General features: G+C 50.7%; 1 protein-coding gene across 1 annotated transcript in view; it reads right to left on the reverse strand.

Annotated features, from left to right (window-relative positions):
• The window catches only part of CNNM4 (cyclin and CBS domain divalent metal cation transport mediator 4), a 36,368-nt gene that overhangs the window by 5,178 nt on the left and 10,055 nt on the right, over positions 1-21,135 (reverse strand). Inside the window, exons 2-5 of the mRNA XM_060117495.1 lie at positions 4,435-4,578; positions 4,014-4,148; positions 2,832-3,001; positions 2,473-2,569 (exon numbers count right to left, since the gene is read on the reverse strand). Coding sequence (XP_059973478.1) covers positions 2,473-2,569; positions 2,832-3,001; positions 4,014-4,148; positions 4,435-4,578 — 546 coding nt within the window. The remainder of the gene's footprint in view (positions 1-2,472; positions 2,570-2,831; positions 3,002-4,013; positions 4,149-4,434; positions 4,579-21,135) is intronic.

Below are 21,135 nucleotides of genomic sequence, written 5' to 3' on the forward strand. Positions count from 1 at the left end.
GCAGCCCAGGCCAGAATCCTGACATCAGGACCTCTGCCGCCGCAGTCTACGTGGGATAGGAATCCCTCGAACTGAGTGATTCTGGGGCCAACACAGTTCCCACCGACCCTGGGACAAGGCTCGGGAGTGTGACATATCAAAGGCCAGAAACAGCATGTTTCTGTGGCTTTCGGAATTTTCCTAAACACTTTCTGATTGGAATGTCACATTTTGGTTGTAATAGAGAAAAAACAAACAGCAACTGAGCTCTAACTAAACATTTTATATCAATTCTCTCACTGCTGCCAACAATTCTAAGAAGTGGGCACATGTATTGCTCCCATTTCACAGGAGGAAACCAAGACCTAGAAAAGGTAAGTCAGCTCCCGGAATCATTTAGCTGGTGTCTAAGGAGACCCCATTCAACCAGGGCAGCATGACTGCGGCCACAGTTCTAACCACCCAGCTGATGCCTCCCCCTGGCAGGTGGAACCAGCAGCCAAAGAATGAAAACCAAAGCCTGTGAGGAAAGCTGGAAAGTTTTTTAGAGAAAGCTGATGGGGTGACAAGTCATCCTGCGGAGGCCTGTGAGTGGCCCTGAGCAGCTGGGCTCACTTGGCCTGGCCGGGAGCCACCCTCCACTCCCAGCCTGTCACCTGCGTGCGTGTGTGTCTCTTCTCAAAGACCGAAGGACCTCTGGGGAAACCCTTCCAGGACCTGGGCAAAGGCACATAGTAATTGGGCCCCAGGCCAAGCACAGCTAGCACTGGTCAGGCTGGCCCACAAGTGTGAACAGGTGGGAATGGCACAGGTGCTGGGCGGGGACGGGGCCCCCAGTGCCTGCTGGGAGCGGTTAATGCAGCTGCAGTGTGAGGGCTCAGGCGGCAGGTGGCAGTGCAAATTCTCCAGCCATGCCATGTTACCTGAGAGCCGGGAGAGCAGGGAGTTCCGCTAGCCAGGCGGACACCTGACCAGGGTGGAAGGCACTGGAGCAAAAGAGGAAAAGGTCAGTGATGGGTCGGGTGGATGTGGAGCCATAGGAACAGGATGGAGAAGCAGACTTGCTGGGGGCCAGGTTCCCTCGAGCAGAGAGGGGGCACAACAGTAAAGGGGGCCCGGCCCTGACAGGGAGGGTGCTCAGAGCCCCCGGAAGTCATCGCCCCTCCCTTCCAGCCACTGCAAGTGGGAACCTGGGGCCTCCACATCCAAAGACAGAGCCCAGGACCCTAACCAGGCTCTGAGGCATGGCTGCAGAGAAAGGGTGCTTGGAGGGACGTCCCGTGACTGTGTGCCCTGCTGCACAAGATTTCCCCAAGCTGGACCGCAAGAGGTGCTCGCAGGAGGGGCAGAGAAGTCCTCCCCAGGCCTGAGGCACCTGGGCAGGGGCCACCTGTTCCAAAACCCAGCTCTGCAGCCTTGTTTCCCACTCCCCTCCCCCAGGAGCCTGCTGACACTGGTGGAGGAGCTGAGCTGTGTCGGGTGCCCAGCCCCCCGCACGGGGGTCCTCTTTGTCAAAGGACAGTGACAGGCACAGCATGGAGGCTCCCCAGGGGCTGCAGCAGCCCCCTCACCATGTGCCTGTCCCCGGCACCAAAGGAGACTTTCACTCTCCAGCCCGCGGCAACCTGCGGCCGGAGGGGTCACACGACGGGCGAGGCGCTGAGCCGGGCGAGACTTGGGCCTTGTCTGCAGGGCACCCCCTCCAGCAAGGGGAGCCTGAGCCACCCAGGACTGGAGAAGCAGAGGGCACCGGGGTGGCCAGTGGCCCTTCTCAGAGGCTATCCAGTCCTTTCTTTGCCCCCAGGTCCCTTTATTCCATCAGAACGGCCCCCTAACCAAAAGGCAGTGGCTCAGCCCCCTGAAAAGCTGAAGCCATCTGCAAACTGCGCGGCCGAAAAACGGGCCCTGGCCTGGCCCCCAAACATGGGAGCTGTGGGCTCCCTTCCCCCACCCTGACTCCCCTGGCCCAGTCTTCACAAGTGAGGCCCAGCAGCCTCCCCCCACCTGCCTCCCTCTCGACTGGCCTCCCGCCGTCACGGCTAAGGAGGGCCACTGTGGCCCGCTTGCCCAGTTGGCCCACTCTGCCGTCACAGGACCTCCTGCTCAAGGGCGACTAACGGCCTCCTGCTTCGTATCGCAAGCAAATGCCATCAACTTCCTGCAGCTCCCTGACTCATATCCACCCTCTTCCTCATCTCCTGGTGGGCTGGTCTCACCACCTCTGAACACGCTCTCAGCTCCCTCCGGGCTTTCGTCAGAATCTCCTCCTCATCTCTTCCCTCCAGCCTCTGAACTCTGTCCCAAGGGGCGGGTCACCACTCTTCCAGGCCACTTCCTCGAGGTCCCGGCAGCTCTGGCCCTCGCTGGCCTCCTCTCCCCCGAGCCACCTGGGTTATGACCCTTCTAGGCGGCCCTAGGTTCTGGGGGGCCAGTCCAAGTCTCTCCCCTTCCAGGAGTGCTGGAGGGCGGCCCAGACATGGCCCAGAGACCTACCAGAGGGGGACGAGGACAGGGCCATGGTCCCGTAGTAGGAGAAGGCACCCGTCTCAAACTTCATGTTCTCCTTCCCGGCCTCCACCTCCACCTTCCCCTGAAAGAACACGGGTCAGGGTTACAAACAGAGTTGAGAAGGAAAAAACACCTGGGAAGAGAAAGCCTGAGGCACGAGGGAGAAGCGAGGCGTGAACAGGGCTGTGGGCCCCGTGGAGGAGCTAGTTCCAGAGCCCTGGAGACCCGGGGGCTCAACGGTGGCCTTGCAGGAGGAGGACGGGCAACGGGGAGCAAAGGCTCAAGGGCAGGAAAGCAGGTGAGCGGGCAGCGCGGGCACGGAGGGCGGGGCGGGGCAGGCGCACCTGCAGGACGAGGATAAAGTAGTCAGCCGGCTTGTTGCGGGTGTACAGGTAATGGCGGACGTAGTACTTGTTGTGCTCATCGAACTTGAGCTCCTGAATGACGTCTGGGTACTTAAGCAGCCGCAGCAGGATCTTCTCTGATATCAGAGAGGGGCTGAACTGGGGAACCTCTGGAGGAGGAGAGAGGAGGATCTCATATGAGGCCAGGCTGGGCCAGGCAGTGCCTGGAACATGGTCACTGCTGTGCTGGACGGCTCCTCACTGCCTGGCCCTGCCTCCCCAGAGGGCATGACCTTGGCTCCGGCCTCCGTACACGCAAGTCTGTCACCGGTTGGGCCCTGGACAGTGGCTCCTGCACTAATAAAACATGACCTCAGGCAAACACCTTCACCCGTGCCTCAGTTTCCTCATCTGTAAAATGGGGATTTAAAACTTCATGGGGTTGCTGTTTGGTGAAATGGGATAACAGATGTAGGACGCTTAGACACACGCTTGCCACATGCGAAGTGCCTAATAAACGTGCCTATCACTACTGTCAGTATCCACATCATCAACAGCCCGGCAGGAAAAGCACAGGAGAGGGAAGGGTCACAGCTTTAGCAAGTGAGGGCTGGGAAGGAAGTCAGACTGAGGGGAGAGAACAGAGCAGGCGGGCGTTTTTGTAATCAATCACCCGGGTCTCCGAGGGAGCTTTGAGTCAGGGGTGAGAAGAGAGAAAAGTCATTGACCTCAAAATCAGGTCCTGAGGGGCCCAGCAGATGCGGGCGGAGGGGAGGCAGAGAGATGAGAAGGGAGCTGGATCCAGGCCCTCAGAGAGGATGAGCAGGCAGGGCTGTGGGCTGTGCCCGGGGGGAGGGGGCATACAGAAGGGCCTCCTTCTCCCACCTCAACGGGGAGCCCGGTGCCCACCTCAGGTCCTCCCAGCACAAAACAGCCAAAACAAACCCGGATGGTTCCTGGAAGTTCATAGCAGCAACCCATTAACGGGGAAAACAAACCGCAGGGACCTTCGGTGGGGATGGAAGGAAAACGCCTCGCCCCCTTCCAGAGGCAGCCGCGCGTGCCCCAGGCCCTTCATCTGCTGTAGCCCTTGTCCCCTGGGGAGGAGTAACCAGAGGCCCAGTACGTCTCCCTCCGGGGCTGTATCCCACCGACACCCGAAGGCCCCCCTCATGCTCTTACCCGTGGACAGGAAGCGATGAGCAGCCAGAAGTAGCTGAGGTGAAATTTTCACCTTGAGTTCATTGTCAGCGTCCTTGAAGGCCGAGAAGTCACGCTTGTTCTTCTCAGATACCCGTTTCCGGCTTCGGTTGTCAGCTGCAAGAGAAGGAATCTGGAACTGAGAACAGCATCCCCCAAGGACCGGGGAACAGACTGGTACCCACCCCCCGACTCCCAGCTCCGTGGGCCCTTCTTCCGCCAGAGGCAGAAGCAGCAGTGTCTGCGCTGAGACACAGATGCCGGGAGGAAGGCAGGCGGCCCCTGCGGATGCTCCGAGCAGCCCTGGTTGGTGCCCAGCCTCCCGTCCCCACGGCGGCCTTCCCACCTGGGGACAGCAGGTGCCAGTCTGAGCAGAGCAGGGCAAGGTGGGAAGGGGACTCACTGTACATATCAGACTCGTCCAGGATCTCGGACTTGATGATCTCCTCGATGACGTCCTCCAGGGTGACCAGGCCCAGCACCTCGTAGAAGGGGTCACCTTCGCCCTCGTTGTTCACCTTCTGCACGATGGCCAGGTGGGACTTCCCTGCGGGGACAACAGAATGAGTCAACCAAGAGCAGAGGGACCAGTCACGAGACTCCTCGACCAAAAGTTAACACATGTGGGGTCATAAGTCCCTGGGGTGGGGTCATAAGTCCCTGGGGTGGGGTCATGAACGGCCTTTTTTCCCTTTTCTGCATTTCCTGAAGCTTCTATTGCAAACAGACATTACTTTCACGGAAAGGAAAACCAACAGCATTTTTCAATTTAAAGGCATTTAATTAAGGACCATTTGTTTCAATAGAATGAAAATGGCAAGGCCCTGCCTGGTGCTGCGCATCAGGGGCTCCTAGGACCCCTGGGAAGGGGAGAGACCCACCCTGACAACTCGTGGACAGAGGCAGCTTTGGTCAGAGCCCTGTGTGCACCAGCTGGACATGGGGCTCCCCAGGGGGCCCACGCCGCCCCCCCCATGGGCCTCACAGGCCATTCACGTTCCTTCATCCAGTGCTCCCTGGCCAAACTTCCCTGCATGTACCCAGGGGCCGTGATCCTGCCCAAGGCAAGGGCTCTCAGTTCCCAGAGCCATTAACAAATTAGCCCAGGCTCTAATTAGGCCAGGCAGGTACTATAATTAGAGGAGGGCCACCCTTAGGAGCAAGAAAGAAAGTTAGGAGCAGAGGGTGGGGAGGAAGGACCCTCCCCAGAAGCTCTGTGGGGCGGCAGGGCTTCCCAGGCCCTCCTTTGGGGTCCCACACTGCTCTCGTGCCCCTCGCCCCAGCGCATGACAATGACACGGTGACAGCCAAGAAGGGCCCGGCCCCACTCTGGGTTGAACGGGACTGTGTGACCCACACATGAGGACACGGGTCTAGAGCAGCCTAAGGGGAGAAGGCCCGGAGAGCTGTGAAGGTCAAGTCAGGGTCTCCTGCTCAGCTTCCCCTGCAGGACCCAGCCTCAGCCCTGACTCTAGCACATGGTCCACAGAGGATGTTCTCCAGGTCTCTAAGGCCTCAGGGAATCCCAGCCCCAGGATGCATCTCCATAACTCCTAGGGGCCTCTGAGGGAGAAGAGAGACATGCCAGTTCTCCGGACCAGCATTTTTAAAAATAAAGTGAAAAATCGCAGAGTACACCACATGGGGGCAAGTACTGTTTTTTGTTTGTGTGGTTGGTTTTTGTTTTGTTTTGTTTCGTTTTAATTAATTTATTTATTTATTATTTATTTTTGGTTGCATTGGGTCTTTGTTGCTGTGCGCGGGCTTTCTCTAGTCGCGGTGAGCGGGGGCTACTCTTCGTTGCGGTGCGTGGGCTTCTCGTTGCGGTGGCTTCCCTTGTTGTGGAGCACGGGCTCTAGGTGCACGGGCTTCAGTAGTTGTGGCACGCGGGATCAGTAGTTGTGGCTTGTGGGCTCTAGAGCGCAGGCTCAGTAGTTGTGGCGCACGGGCTTAGTTGCTCCGTGGCATGTAGAATCCTCCCGGACCAGGGCTCGAACCCGTGTCCCCTGCATTGGCAGGCGGGTTCTTAACCACTGCGCCACCAGGGAAGCCCTGTGTGGTTGGGTTTTTTGTGTGTGAAACTTTTCCACAAGGTGCCGGTCACTGTGGTATCCTTATTTCCAGTCGTGGCCAAAAACCTTTCAGCACTCTGCCAGGAAGAACCATGGGCTCGATTAAAACTTTCCAGTGTCTTCCAGAGCTGAGCCGGCAAGACCCAGAGCTCGGCCAAGGTCCTCAGCAGGCAGCAGCCAGTCAGGGCCAGAACCCCGGTGTCCGGCCCCCCGGCCTCTTCACCTGCCAGTGCTGCCCATGCAGGAGCGCTCTCTGGAGACAGAAACGATGCTCTGAGGGGCCTGGGGCAGCCAGTTATGCTGTGGCATCAGGCAGGAACCAGAATTAGAGCAAGGTAGCTTTTGCTGCTTCCAGACAGCACACCCTAATAAGCCTGGGAGTGCCCGGTGCTGGGGAGACATGCAGGCCCCCACAGGCACTCTGGTGGGTGGGCAGGTAAACGGGCACTCATTTCAGGAGGCCAAGTTGGCGGCATGTCTCAGAATTCAGGGTCCCTAAGCTTGGACTTGGAAATTCCATGGGTAGGAACTTACTCTACGGATGTAATTTTCAAAACGTAGAAAGACAGAAAAAGCAAAAGGGTTCATCAGAACATTCTTTTTAACAACCTCAAACCTCGAGAGCAATGGAGCAGCAGTCCTTAACAGGAGCCACTGCTGTTCTGGGGAGAATGCGGCACAGCCAGATCAACCACGCTGTGGAAGGAAGCCCTGGAGAGGCTATAACGGGACAGAATGCATGCTGCCATCTGCCTGCGAGGGCCGGTGAGGTGTAAACTACCCTGTTAGTGTCTTCGGGGATATTTGGAGTTTGTTATCCCTTACTTTATACCCTTCTATAGTGTTCTACTTGCTAGGCATGTTTCACTTCTACAGTTTTTTTTTTAATTGAGAAAAAATGAAGGGGGAAAAACAAAATTAAAGTGAACAAAGGGAAACTGGTAAGAGGGGGTGAGCAAGGACCCTCCATGCCTAACCTGCCGCAGACTGAGCCCCGGAGAACAGGGTGGGTGTGGCTCAGTCCGCAGGTCCTTGCTCACAGCCCAGAAGTCAGAGCCCCTGCAGAGAAGACACAGCTCCAGTAATCTGAGAAAACGTCCGCCTCCCCAGTGAACCTTCTGATTAACCCACAGACTCAGAACAAGTCCTGACCCACAAAACAGTCACGGGTCACACTGGGCCTCACAGGGAAAGGTGGGTGGCTTCTGTGAAGGACCGAAATGCCCCTCCTGTGGATGAAACGAACAGATTCCTTGAGCCCTTCTCAGCCCTCCCCGCTCCTCTCTGGGGCACCTTGGTTTGTGGAATCCACTGGTGGGTGTGGGCGCCCTCTAGTGGCAGCACCTTGCAGACAGGTACCCTGTAGGTAAGGCAACCTGGGGCACGGCCCACGGCCAGCCCTGCTCTGCAGGCTAAGAGCTTGCAACACTGCACTCACTGTGGCTGGCCAGTTGGGCCCCATGCAAAGGTGCTGGGCTGGGGGCCAGTCAGTCATCCTCTACTGGCCCGGGCACAGGACCCTGGGCCATGTCTGCCTTCTTCTAATTTATCTGCCCAGAGGGGCCATTCTTGGGTCGTAGCAGAACCATCTCCCCCCCGGTCAGAGAACCTCTCTTGCCAAGGTCACCAATGACCTCCAACGGTGGGGTCTCAGTCTCAGATGACCTGCCCAGGCCACAGTCTCTGACAAGGGGCCAACTCTCTCCCTCCCCCTGGAAATCCTCCCTCTCCTCGGCTTCCAGGACACGGCTCTCCTGGTGTTCCTCTGACCTCAGGGCTGCTTCTTCTCCTTGAGAAGAGAGGGTCCCAGGGCTCAGTCCTTGCACCTGGTCCCTTGCCTCTGGACTTTAAATACAAACTATACGTCAAGGCGTCTCAAATAAGTATGAGCAGCCCAGCCCTCTCCTGTGCCCTCCAGACTCACATATCCAGCCAGCTGCTCGCCGACAGCTAGCTCCACGTGGATGTCTAACATCTTGAACTTAACTCGGCCAAAACCTAGCTCCTGCCCTTCCTCCAGACCTCCCCAATCTCCATCCGTCCAGCGGATGAGGCCCTGGAGGAATAAACTTTGCCACCTCTATTTCTTTTCTTCTCTGGCCACGCCGTGTGGCATGCGGGATCTTAGTTCCCCAACCAGGGTTCGAACCCGGGCCCCCTGCAGTGGAAGCGCAGAGTCCTAACCGCTGGACCGCCAAGGAAGTCCCTGATTCTTCTGTTTCTCTACCCTTCTACAACCAACCCACTCAGCGGATCCCATCAGCTCTGCCTGCAACGGACACCCAGAATCCAACCTCTTCTGGGAGCGTCCACTGCTACTGCCGTGTGCTGAGCCATGTGCACCTCCTCTCACCCAGAGGGTGAGACCCCAAGTCTTCATCCTGGACCCGAGTGTACTCTCAACACAGCAGCAAGGGGGACCCTCTTACAGGAGAAGTTATAACGTCACCTCGTGCTGTGCCCCAAACCCTCCAGTGGCTCTGTCACTCCAGGTAGACAGCATACTCCTCGCAGCGGCCTGGGGCCCAAAGCCCTCCTGCTGCCCTGCCCTCTCACACTTGTACTGCTCGGCCTCCTGGCTCTTCCTCAAACTCCTAAGGCTGCTCCCTCAGCCTGGCCTGCTCCTCCCCCACACACCTGCCCAACTCAGCCTGCTTCGGGTCTTCCTTCACTGCTCAAATGTCACCTTGGCCTACCCAGAGGGCCTCACTGAGTACTGCAAACTTTCTCCAGTCCCGCAACCCTGGTCTTTAGTTTATCACCTACAATAAATAATAGAGGGCTTCCCTGGTGGCGCAGTGGTTAAGAATCCACCTGCCAATGCAGGGGACACGGGTTCGACCCCTAGTCTAGGAAAATCCCACATGCCGCGGAGCAGCTAAGCCCGTGAGCCACAACTACTGAGCCCGCAAGCCACAACTACTGAAGCCCACGTGCCTAGAGCCTGTGCTCCGCAACAAGAGAAGCCACCGCAATGAGAAGCCCACGCACTGCAATGAAGAGCAGCCCCTGCTCGCCGCAACTAGAGAAAGCCCGCGTGCAGCAACAAAGACCCAACGCAGCCAAAAATAAATAAATTAAAAAAAATAGAACATGCTTGTTCCTTGTGTTTGTCGTTTTACGGCCCATCTTCTCCCACTAGATTGAGAGCTCCATCATATCAGAGGCTGTCATCTGTGTTCCCGAAACTCAGAACAGCAAGCAGCACACAGCAGGTGTTCAATGAACATTTGTGGAATGGATGACACGGTTCATGTGGGTGTGCCTTAGGAAAAGAAACATAACCAATGGGGGAAGGGAGAGAGGGACAGAGACTAGACAAAGAATTATTCTGACTTTTAGTAATCAAGAAGCTTCTGTAGGGACTTCCCTGGTGGCACAGTGGTTAAAACTCCACGCTCCCAATGCAGGGGGCGCAGGTTCGATCCCTGGTCAGGGAACTAGATCCCACATGCATGCCGCAACTAAGAGTCTGCATGCCACAACTAAGGAGCCCATGTGCCACAACTAAGGAGCTGGCGAGCCTCAACTAAGACCCGGTGCAACCAAAAAAAAAAAAAAAAAAAAAAGCAACAGGGGGTGATGACTTAAAAAAAAAAAAGCAACTTCTGAACAGTAATTCAGAAATTACTATTAACTGATTTACCATTTAGAATAAGAGGATCAACTTAGGACTTACATTTATGATTCTCATTGTATGGAATTTAAATCTAATATAGAATTTCGTTTTAATGAGTTACCTCATTTGATTATTAGTATCCATTCAACTGGATAATTGGATTTTGGGGTGAGAAGTGGGGTGAGAAATGAAACATGAAAATTGACATAATACATCTACTCCAAAAGCTGAGAATCCCACATTTTCCAAGGCAGTCCTTATTCGAAGAAAAAGAGGCTGAGAAAATGTAGCAAAATGATTATATTTGGCTGACCCATATGAAATTGCTGATATTTGACTATTTTTGACCAGAAAAAAAAAAAAAAGACAATTTCAATTCATATGGTTTAACCTAACAGTATGGAGGGTTTCAGTATGGTTTCTGTTTTCTTTTTTATACTTCCCTAAATAGAAATTCTAAAATTTCCATAATCAATGGTATAATTAGAAAGAAACACATAAGAAGAAAGAAACTCTTAACAATACTCTCACACTGCTTTGCTAGGGCTTGGGGCTTCCTCAGCCTTCTAAATTCAAGCACTGCTAGGAAGGGGCAACCTGGCTGTGGGGAAGGGAAGGAGGCACCTTGAAACTGCTGTCCTGAGGTCACCTCTGGGCCACATCTGGCTGCAAGCTTGCCCTCTCCGCCCTTGTCAGCCTTTGTCCAGGTCAGAAAGCTGCACGAGGCCTCTAGAAACCCCCGCGGGATCGGCAGATGCAGACAGCAAGCCTGGGCCTCTTTCACTGCCCTCTCCCACCTGGAAGAGGGGGCAAGCAGAGGGAGGACCTGCCTGAGTCCCTCAACAACCTCTTTACCCTTCCACCAGCCCATCAGCACTCACTGCCCCCACACTGCCCCGCCCCAGGTCTTCCTTTCCCAGCACTTGGAAGGCCGCGGACTGTGCCATTGGCTGCCTGGCATCCAGCTCCCCACAGACCAGGACCAGGATGCAGCTCAGCCTGGCCTGCACTGTGATTCACTTCTCTCCACGAGCCCCCCGTCCCTCGCCCGGTGCACAGCAGATGCTCCAAACTCTGCTAGAAACATACAGGGAGGTCTCCAGGCGCCCTGGAAAGCCCAGTCCTCCACCGCCCACAATGCCCATTTTAGCAAACAGCTGTGTCCTCCTCCCCCCCGTAAAAAACCTTTATAGTCTCTCAAAGATCATAAGAAAAACACATTACTAGGTGCTGGGTTTCAAAGTCCACAGGGCTCCGAGAGGCCCTACTCGCCAGCTCCAGTTGCCTTTTCTCATGGGGAAGATCCAGGGGCCCCAGATCAGACGTGGGATTACCGCCACCCAAGATGGTGTCCTTGGCATCTCTCTCTGGCCTCCCTCGCTGGCCTCCCGGCAAGTCCCACCTCCTGCCATCCCAGGTTCCAAAACTGGCCCTGAGCTCTCAGGCACCCCCCACGGGGAGGGGAGCTGGCCAGGCAGTCAGCTGCCAAGCGCAGACCCATCGCCCAAGACATAGCCCTAGGCAATGGGTCTGCACTTGCAGACAACGGGCACCCTGATTTCCTGGGAATCCCCCTCCTCCGCCTCCCTCCACCGGCCAGGGCAGGATTAGGCTGATGATTAATAGCGCTGACCTCAGCCAGCAGGAAGAGCCTGTGGCCCATCCCAGCAAGAAGCCAGGGGCCAGGGTGACAGAGGAACCAGAGGGGAAGAGCCCGGCCCTCCCAACTCAGCTCCAAGGGGGTGGGAGAGTTACATGCAAAGAGAATACTGCAGAGCATCCAGAGCAGAGAGGGCCGGCCGGACTGCGGAGGGCCGGGTGGAAGTTGTTTAATCAATAAGCCATTTAAAAGAACAGTGAGAAAAAAATTTTTAATTTTTTTAATTAAAAAAAAACACTGAGGAGGTCCTTAATTTTCATATAAATTAAAATATAAGACTGTGGTGACTAAAAGAGTGCAGTACTGGAGAGAATGACATTTTTCCGTCATGACCTGGTCATGACCTGGCAGTATGCGTCAAGATGTAAAATGTATAAGACCTTGGACTCCACCGTTTCTTTCACTTCTAGGAAAGACCTTAACACAAAGGAAGTGCCCAGGCCATGTGCAAGGTGTGCCCAAGAGGGTCCACCCAGTGTGGTTTATGACACAGTACTGCAGCCACTAAAAAGGCTGATGTAGATATAGATTTATTTTAAAAGACGGTGGTTCACTGTTTGTGTAAAGCAGAAAGTTACAAAACAGGACAGTAAAAGCAACACTGGTTTCTTTTGCTTTTGCTTGATGCATTTTAAAGTCAACATGCATTACTTTTTAATTTTTACATTTATAATCATAAAAGAGAAGAAGGATGTCTCATTTTGAGAGGGAGAAGCAATACAGTTCATTGCTGACTCACTAGAAGAAAACGCAACAAAAACATCTGGGGTGGTAGGATGAGGGTGACTTTGACTTTTATTTCTTAATCATTTTCCACTTTTCTAAAAGTTTCTACAATAAATATATTACTTTTTATTTTAATTAAAAATACAAGGTACACTTTTCTGCACCTCGCGTGTTGCCCTCAGAGAGGTCACTGGAGTGCAGAGCTACTCCCCACTCCGCGGCCCGACAGCTCGGATTGTGGGCACCAGTATGGATGTGGATCTGACCCTCTCCCTTCTGCTGATGGACACATTATTGTTGCCAGGTTTTTTTCCACTGCAAACAATGCTGTAAGGATAATCCCTGTACGTCCACCATTTTTGGCCCACGTGAGATACATTTATAGTTGTGGAGTCACAGGTCAAAGGGAAAATTTGATAGAAAACTCCCAATTGCCCTCCCCAGTGTGGGTCCCGGTTTACACTCACCCGCAGAAATTATATTGGGCGGTTCTTGACTCATGCCTCCTTGTCCAGATGAGGCTCAATATACAGCAGGTGCCCGACAGGCAAGCTAGCCAATGAATATCACCACTGAAAATACCGCATTTTAGCGGGTTATGTTTTTGTTTGGTTTTGATAAATTTATTTATTTTATTTTTATTTATTTTTGGCTGCATTGGGTCCTCGCTGCTGCGCGCCGGCCCCTCTCCAGTTGCGGCGAGCCGGGGCCACTCCTCGCTGCGGTGCGCAGGCCTCTCATTGTGGTGGCCTTTCCCGTTGCGGAGCACGGGCTCTAGGCGCGTGGGCTCAGTAGTTGTGGCTCGCGGGCTCTAGAGCACAGGCTCAGTAGTTGTGGCACACGGGTTTAGTTGCTCCACGGCATGTGGGATCTTCCTGGACCAGGCCTTGAACCCGTGTCCCCTGCGTTGGCAGGCGGATTCTTAACCACTACGCCACCAGGGAAGTCCCAACGGGTTATGTTTTAAAAAGGAAAGAAATGAAAATGTAAGGCAAGACAAAAGGTAAAACAGAGTAAAGCAGAAAAAATAAAGCAGAAAAAAAAAAAAGACAGTGATAAGAGGACAGCTGCATGGAAAAGAGAAATGGAAATGGAGACACTGGGGCCCACTTGCCAAAACAGACAGGGGTCTGCAGGTAAAAGGGGTTCTAGAGACTGACCAGGAGATCGACAAGCCGAGCCACCCCGAGCAAGATAACAACGCAGTCACGGCCCGTCCGGGACCTTTCAGAACAGGGTCTCCCAAGGGGGTACTCATCCCTTACACGGTTTCTGTTTATTTTTAATCCAAGATAAATAAGCAACTTTAGCTTTTGTTTCTACACAGACTGACCACGGGTGGGCCTGGACCAGGCCTGCAAGCCAGCTGGTCACCAGTCACCGCAGGTGACCACGGAGCTCCGGATGTCCTGCACACACACACTCACTCATACTGCAGCAGACTGGGAGCAAGTGCAGACAGGGATTTACACACGATGTGGAGTACACGGGACCAAAGCAAAGCTCGCAAACTGGACAGTTGCTTAACAAGATCCGGGCAAGGAAATCCCAGAATGAAGAGCACACATGCCAACAAAGGCCAGAGCTGCTCCTCTCACCACCTTCTGCCTCAACCAGCATCGGGGGGAAATCAGTAAGGACGGAGTCAGGGCTGAGTGATTGGCCAAAATGATTCAAAACAAAGAAAACTATGTGAAACACAGACGTCCAGCCACTGTCAGTAATGATGAATCCCAGCAAAAGGGTATTTTGTGCCTTGAGAAAGTATATAAAGTATGTGCTAGAGATAATAGGAAGTGATAACTATTAGCAAGACATTTTAAAATAATGGTTATTCCATTTTGGCTTCTTTAAAATTGTTTTTCTTTGTTTTATAATATATGTATTAGAAAAACAGTACACGTATATAATTTTTGAATGGAGATACAAATTAAAAAATTTTTTTTTCCTAATAGGGTCCACAATCCAAAAAGTTTAAAGAGCTCTGTTTAGAACAGCCTTGAAAAGGTGGCCACATCTTCGCTGTCCCTTTGCACCACAGACGCTTGGGTGTCCCCCCTCAGGGTCTACTTCCCCCCAGGCACTGAGCAGTCAGGGCGAGCACTTTTGGGGGAGGAGGGCAGGGTGCTGTCCCGCCCTTCCCCTCCCCCCATCAGAGCATCTCCTACGACCAACCCCACTCTTCACAGGAGGAAACCCTAGCTCAGAGAGGTCCTGCCCAGAATAGCACTGTGAGGAGGTGAGCAAGCTGCGATTCAGAAATGGGACTTCTCCAAATAGCCTTCTTTTAACCCAAGTGCCCCAGGGGTCAAGCTGTTGACAAATGGATGTCGGGGAACCCTAAGACTTCTCTAATTCTCAGGACAGGTCTTCATGGCTTTGATTTTTCAGTTAACTAGTAGTCTCTAATTTTTAACCTTTTATGATGGAAAATAAAAGCATATACAAAAGGAGAGGAAATAATATCATTACACCCTTCACCTACCTTAAACAATTAACAACTCCTCTGGCCAATCCTGTTTCCTCTTTCACCCCACCAGCTCCACTGGTTTATTATGAAGGAAATCCCAGATCTTATCTGTAAACATCTGTAACTTTTACCCAAGCATTTTGCTGAGTATCTCTAAAAGTTAAGGAACCTTTAAAAAAACAAAACCACAATAGTATCATCACAACCAAACATATAATTCCTTAAGACCGTCCACAGTCAGCACTCTAACTTCCCCAATTTTCTTGTAATTGTTTTTTTTACATCTAACTAATTTTGACTTTTTTTTTTTTCTGATTGTGGTAACAAAAGTAGAAAGAAGGAAATTAAGATCACTTTTAACCCTACCTTCCAAAGATAAGTACTGGTAACTGCTTGTTTTCTTTGGTCTTTTAAAATTAACATACATAGATAAAATATTATATATTTTCTCCACAAATTGGATCATAATGTAAATAGTTTTGTACTCCGTTTTTTAAATACTTTGCATTCTTTGTATTTGCCCATGTCACAGAAATATTTGTAAAAATTGAATGGCCTGATAATATTTCATTGCACACATGTGTACATAATCTCAAGCCCCACTGGGCTCTTAAACTGTGTCCTTCCCCTTTTTCTGCCAATATGAAAATCCTCGTAATGAATATATTTGGATCTATCTCCATGTCCTTAAGATGGATTTCTAGAAGGGGAATACCCGGGTCAAAGGAGAGGCTTTTTTTTTTTTTTTTTTTTTAAGTTTCTTAAGTTATCTAAGGAGTGAGCTCAGACCAAGTGCTGGTGTCTTGGTCCTCAGAGATGTGGAAACCTCTCCTGGAGGACACAGCCAGGGATGCTGCAGAGGGTGGGGAGGAACACAGAGAACTAGAGCCACATTACACAGTGGAAAGAAATAAAGTGGAGAGAAGATGCTGGCCCGGCTGACATGCCTGTGAGCAGAGGAAGGCACCACCGGCCTCCTTTTGACTTTGGACCCTTCCAGCAAACTGCTTCTCTCTCTTTCCACCCGTCCTCTGGTCTCAGGAGCCCCCCTGGCCTTTCCCCCTGGAATCCCAGCTCCTGACCCTCTGGCCTCCCGCCCCAGCCCCAGCCCCCGAGGAGAAGCCCCTTCCTCACCACTCCCCGCAGGACCGCTCACAGACTCAGCACACTTTCTGCCTTCAGAGGCACCTGCTTTTTTGGATCTGTTTGTGCAACCAGCTAATAATCTACGGGCAAATCAACCTAAAAACTGGACCACTGTTAAGGAGCCCACATGTTGCCTGTTATTCATGAGGATATAATAGGAAATTCTCTTAAATGTTGACATCAAGATAACATTAAGTCTGGGACTAGTTTTCTCCTGAACTAACCTAGTAATCCTATCCCCCGTCACACAAAAAAAGGTTTTTTGTTTTGTTTCCATTGGTGAAGCCCAGGTGGTTCCTGGTAATCATACACGTTTCCAAATAATTTGTAAACTATTAAAATCATTCTAGATCTTGATATCAAAATCTGAAGGAGAAAAGAAAAAAAAAAAAAAACCCTAAAGAAGGAGAAAAACTGCAGCAACATTGCCCGTTATGTAAGACGCTATACTGGTTGTCTGAAGGAGAAGCAGGAAACGGGGAGGGAGAGGGTGAGATGATTACTTGCTACGTTCAAATTTGCTCGCCTAAACTGAAATATTAGTTAAAAGAGGGAAAAAGACTCAATTATTAAGCAATTATTTTTCCTGCCACAACAAACAAACAAACAAAAACCTAATGGGGACACCTTGTAATAATATCTTCCTCAATTGTTTTTTTTTAATTGTTTTTTTGAATGGCAGAACAAATACTTATAGGCCTATCTCTCTCATGAACGTAGATGCCAAAATTCTAAACAAAGATATTGGCAAATCAAATCCAATGACGCGGGCCTCCCTGGTGGCGCAAGTGGTTGAGAGTCCGCCTGCCGACGCAGGGGATACGGGTTCGTGCCCCGGTCTGGGAGGATCCCATATGCCGCGGAGCGGCTGGGCCCGTGAGCCATGGCCGCTGAGCCTGCGCGTCCGGAGCCTGCGCGTCCGGAGCCTGTGCTCCGCAACGGGGGAGGCCACAACAGTGAGAGGCCCGCATACCGCAAAAAAAAAAAAAAAAAAAAAATCCAATGACGCGTAAAAAAAAGAATACATCACGACTAAGTCAGGTTTATTCCAGTTATACAACAAATATTTAAGGATTAACGTTAAAAAATCAATCAGTATAATTCAGAAAAAAGGAGATTAATCATTCAATCATCTCAGCAGATACTTAAACAAGAATGCCCACTGTCACCAGGTCAACATGATCCTATATGTCCTAGGCAGTGAAAAAGGCAAGAACAAGGTATAAAATATATGAAGTTTAGCAGTAAATAAATAAAATTGCCACTATTCATAGGCAACATAATTATATGTGTACAAAAGCCAAAAGAATCTAAAATAAACTATTTGAATTAAATAGTCAGCTTGGCAAGGTCAATGAATTCAGAGTCACTATACAAAAATTAACTACATTTCTCTATATGTGTGAAGTATAATAAAGCATATATCTGGTCTCTGACCCTAGTTCCTGGCAGGGAGCTTCAAAAACCCTTGGATTTCCTGAGTGACAGGAGTGTCTTTGTGATGTTAATAAGATGACTCTAGGGAATTCCCTGGCAGTCCAGTGGTTAGGACCCCGTGCCCTCACTGCTGAGGGCCCGGATTCGCTCCCTGGTCGGATTCGCTCCCTAAGATCCCACAGGTTTCGGGGAGCAGCCAAAAAAATAATAATAATTTTGATGACTCTAGCTAGGTGGGACCCTAGAGAGAGACTGGAGACGGTCACCAGTTAAACTAAAGAGGGCACAAAAGGCCCTACCTCCAGGGAAGGCCAATGACTTAATCAAGCATGCTAAGGAAGTCCTGATAATAAAAACTCTGGATCCCAAAGCTCAGTGGAGCGTCCAGGTTGGTGAACACACCGATGTACCAGGAGGGTGACACACTCTGGCTCCAGAGGGAGAGGGCATGGAAGCTCCCTGTCCCTCAGACAGACCCCACCCTAGGTACATTCCTTAAAATAAAACTGTAATCGTAAGTGTAGCACTTTCCTGAGTTCTGTGAGCCATTCTAGCAAATTATCAAACCTGAGAGGGAGTCATGCAAACCCCTGAGTGTATAGCCAGTTGGTCAGATGTACACAGGTGGAGGGGACCCCACTTGAGGCTGGCATCTGAGGTGAGAGCCGTCTCTGGAGGACTGAGCCCTTACACCCATGGGGACTGATGCTAATGCCAGGTGGTTGGCACCAGAACTGAACTGCAATACACCCTGGTTGGAACAATCTGTAACAAACAAATGAAAAATAAAAATTTAAATACACTGCTTAAAATCACCAAATACCTAGTAATAAATCAAGAAAAGAAGTGTAAGACTTCTACACAGAAAATGACTATATTATTGAAAGAAATTAAGAGAGCATGAACTAATGGAGGGGTAACCATGTTTGCAGACTGGAAGAGTCATTACTATAAAGATGTCAAGTCTTCAAGTTATCTATAGAGTCAATGCAATTCCATAAAATTCCCAGGCAAAAAAGGTTAAGAATAGTCAAGACAATCTTGAAGAACAAAGAACAAAGTATTGAACATTATCAGGTACCAAAGCTTACTGTAAAAGTACTGCAATTATGTCAATGCAGTATTGGAACAAGGAAAAATAAAGAGACCAATGGAAGAGGGTCCAGACCTACATATATACCATGGTTCAGCGAGGAAAGGACAGTCCTTTCAATGAGTTCTACTGAAGTAGCTGGACATCCATACGGATTTTTTAAAAAAGAATCTTGACCTGTAACACATCAAAAACAAAAATAGGGCTTCCCTGGTGGCACAGTGGTTGAGGGTCTGCCTGCCAATGCAGGGGACACGGGTTCACACCCCGGTCCGGAAGATCCCACATTCCGCGGAGCGGCTGGGCCCGTGAGCCACAGCCGCTGGGCCTGTGCGTCCGGAGCCTGTGCTCCGCAACGGGAGAGGCCACAGCAGTGAGAGGCCCGCGTACCACAAAAAAAAAAAAAAAAAAAAAGAAAGAAAGAAAATTACGGAAGGATTATAGATCGCTAAGGTAAACAATACAGCTTCCAGAAGATAACACAGGATTCTAGCTTCCTGACTTTCATATAGGCAAAGAATCTTAAACAGGGAATCAAAAGCACTAACCACCACAATAGATGATAAGCATATGAGAATGTGCTCAGCATCATTAGTCACTAGGGAAATCTATATTAAAATCACAATGAGATACTACCACACACCTACCTGATGGGTTAACTAAAATAAAATAAATAAAGAGCCAACAATACCAGAGTTGTGAGCATACGAGTGGAAACAGATACAAGCACTTTGGAAAACTGTCTCCTCTATGCCTATACAATGCCCTAGCATTTCTACTCCCAGGCATATTCCCAACAGAACTGGCTACATATAGTCACCAGAAGACATGCCAAGAGTGTTCTTAGCGGCATTATTTGAAAGACTCTCAAAGTGGAAACAATCCAAACGTCCACCAACAGTACCATGGTGGTGTGTTTCTATCATGGAATACTATACAGCACCGAAAAGAGAATGAACTACAGCTACAAGCAACATGCATGAAGTTCATAACGTTAATGTTGAGCAGAAGGACCCGGACATAAGAGTATAAACTATACGATTCACTTATAAAAGTTCAGAAACAGAAAAAATTGACCCATGATGATCTGTGGGGCAGGGGCAGTAACTGGGAGGGTGTGCGGGGGGCTTCTAGGATATTGATAATGTTCTATTTCTTGAGCTAAGAGGTATTTACACAAGGGTGTTCCTTTGCAGAAACTAGCAAGCTGAATACTTATGATTTAAGCACTTTGCTTCAACAGAAAGCTTACTTTAAAACAAATCTAGGAGCTTCCCTGCTGGCGCAGTGGTTAAGAATCTGCCTGCCGATGCAGGGGACACAGGTTCAAGCCCTGGTCCGGGAAGGTCCCACATGCCGCGGAGCAACTAAGCTCATGCGCCACAACTACTGAGCCTGTACTCTAGAGCCCGCGTGCCACAACTACTGAAATCCGTGCACCTAGAGCCCGTGCTCTGCAACACGAGAAGCCACCACAATGAGAAGCCCGTGCACCACAACGAAGAGTTGCCCCCACTCGCCGCAACTAGAGAAAGCCCACGCGCAGCAACGAAGACCCAATGCAGCCAAAAATAAATAAATTTAAAAAAATAAAAAATAGAACAAATCTAGGTGGTTGCCGAAAGTGAGAGGTTGGGCAAAACAGGTGAAGGTGGTCAAAAGGTCCAAATTTCCAGTTAGAAGTCCTTAAAATTGGGGAGGGGGCGGGGGGGAGGGGAGGGGGGGGAGGGGGAGGGCAGGGTTTTTTAAAAGCCCTGGGGATGTAATGTACAGCATGAGCACTGTAGTAAATAGTTAATAAATAATATGTATTGTCTATTTGAAAGTTGCTAAGAGAGTAGAACTTAAAAGTTCTCATCACAAGAAAAAAATTTTTGTAACTATGTGTGGTGATGGATGTTAACTAGACTTATCGCAATGACTGTTTCACAACACACACATACAGCAAATCATTTTGTTTTATACCTGAAACTGACATAATGTAATCTGTCAATTATATCTCAATTTTTTAAAATGTGGAACTGACAGTAAATTTTCTAGCCTGGGGTTACTGGAATATCCCAATCTTCTGATCTCTTTCTCAATACCTACAACCCCCCTGAGAAGTGACACAGAATAGCAGTCAAGGGCTTGGCCCGCGGAGGGGAGCAGTCTGGGGTGGCCACTTAGCTGTCATGTGGCTGAGAAAGGAAGATTCTCAGCCTCTCTGAGCCTCAGTTCCCTGTCTACAGTGCTTGAATTCAGTGTTCGACAAAGGCTAACTGTTCATGAAGGCACTTCTTCCTTCTTTAACGATCCCTGCTCTACCCTCTTCCAGAGCTTGGGTCTGGGGCATTTCTGGGGAGACTGGGCCTCTTGGGGAGCCTCAGTCCCTTGGATCCCCCTCTTGTTCCTGCTGCTTTTCTATCACAGCCTCTTCCCTCCCTAACTGGGGCACCAGGGAGGACAGGTGATTGGTGGATCCTGAGATGAAAGAACCCACATAGGGGCGCAGCTGGTAAATGTGGCCACGCTCCTTTCCCAGACATCTCCCCAGAGCAGCGACCCCCAGCCTGTGCTTCTGCAGTGAGCCCACAAAGGCGCTGGCCATCAGGACGGCTGCCTGAACTTTTCCCAACGTGCGGGAAACAAACAACTGAATGAGGAGCATCTCCTCAGTTTTAAGTTACTCTTCTGGACATTTTTTTTCTTAAGCTCTGGCTTCTGTTACCCTTCACATACACGCTAGGGTCCAGATAAGATGCCATCTGAATTAGCGTGCAATTATATAGCAGGCTCTTTTGACCTCAATGTATTCATAATTCCAAGAAAGACACCACGCCCAGACAGTGGGGCAGCTGCCACCCAAGCCAGTATGTAAGAACCACCGTGGCCCAAGTGG

Source organism: Mesoplodon densirostris, chromosome 14, assembly GCF_025265405.1.
Source record: "Mesoplodon densirostris isolate mMesDen1 chromosome 14, mMesDen1 primary haplotype, whole genome shotgun sequence".
In the NCBI taxonomy this organism is placed as follows: domain Eukaryota; kingdom Metazoa; phylum Chordata; class Mammalia; order Artiodactyla; family Ziphiidae; genus Mesoplodon; species Mesoplodon densirostris.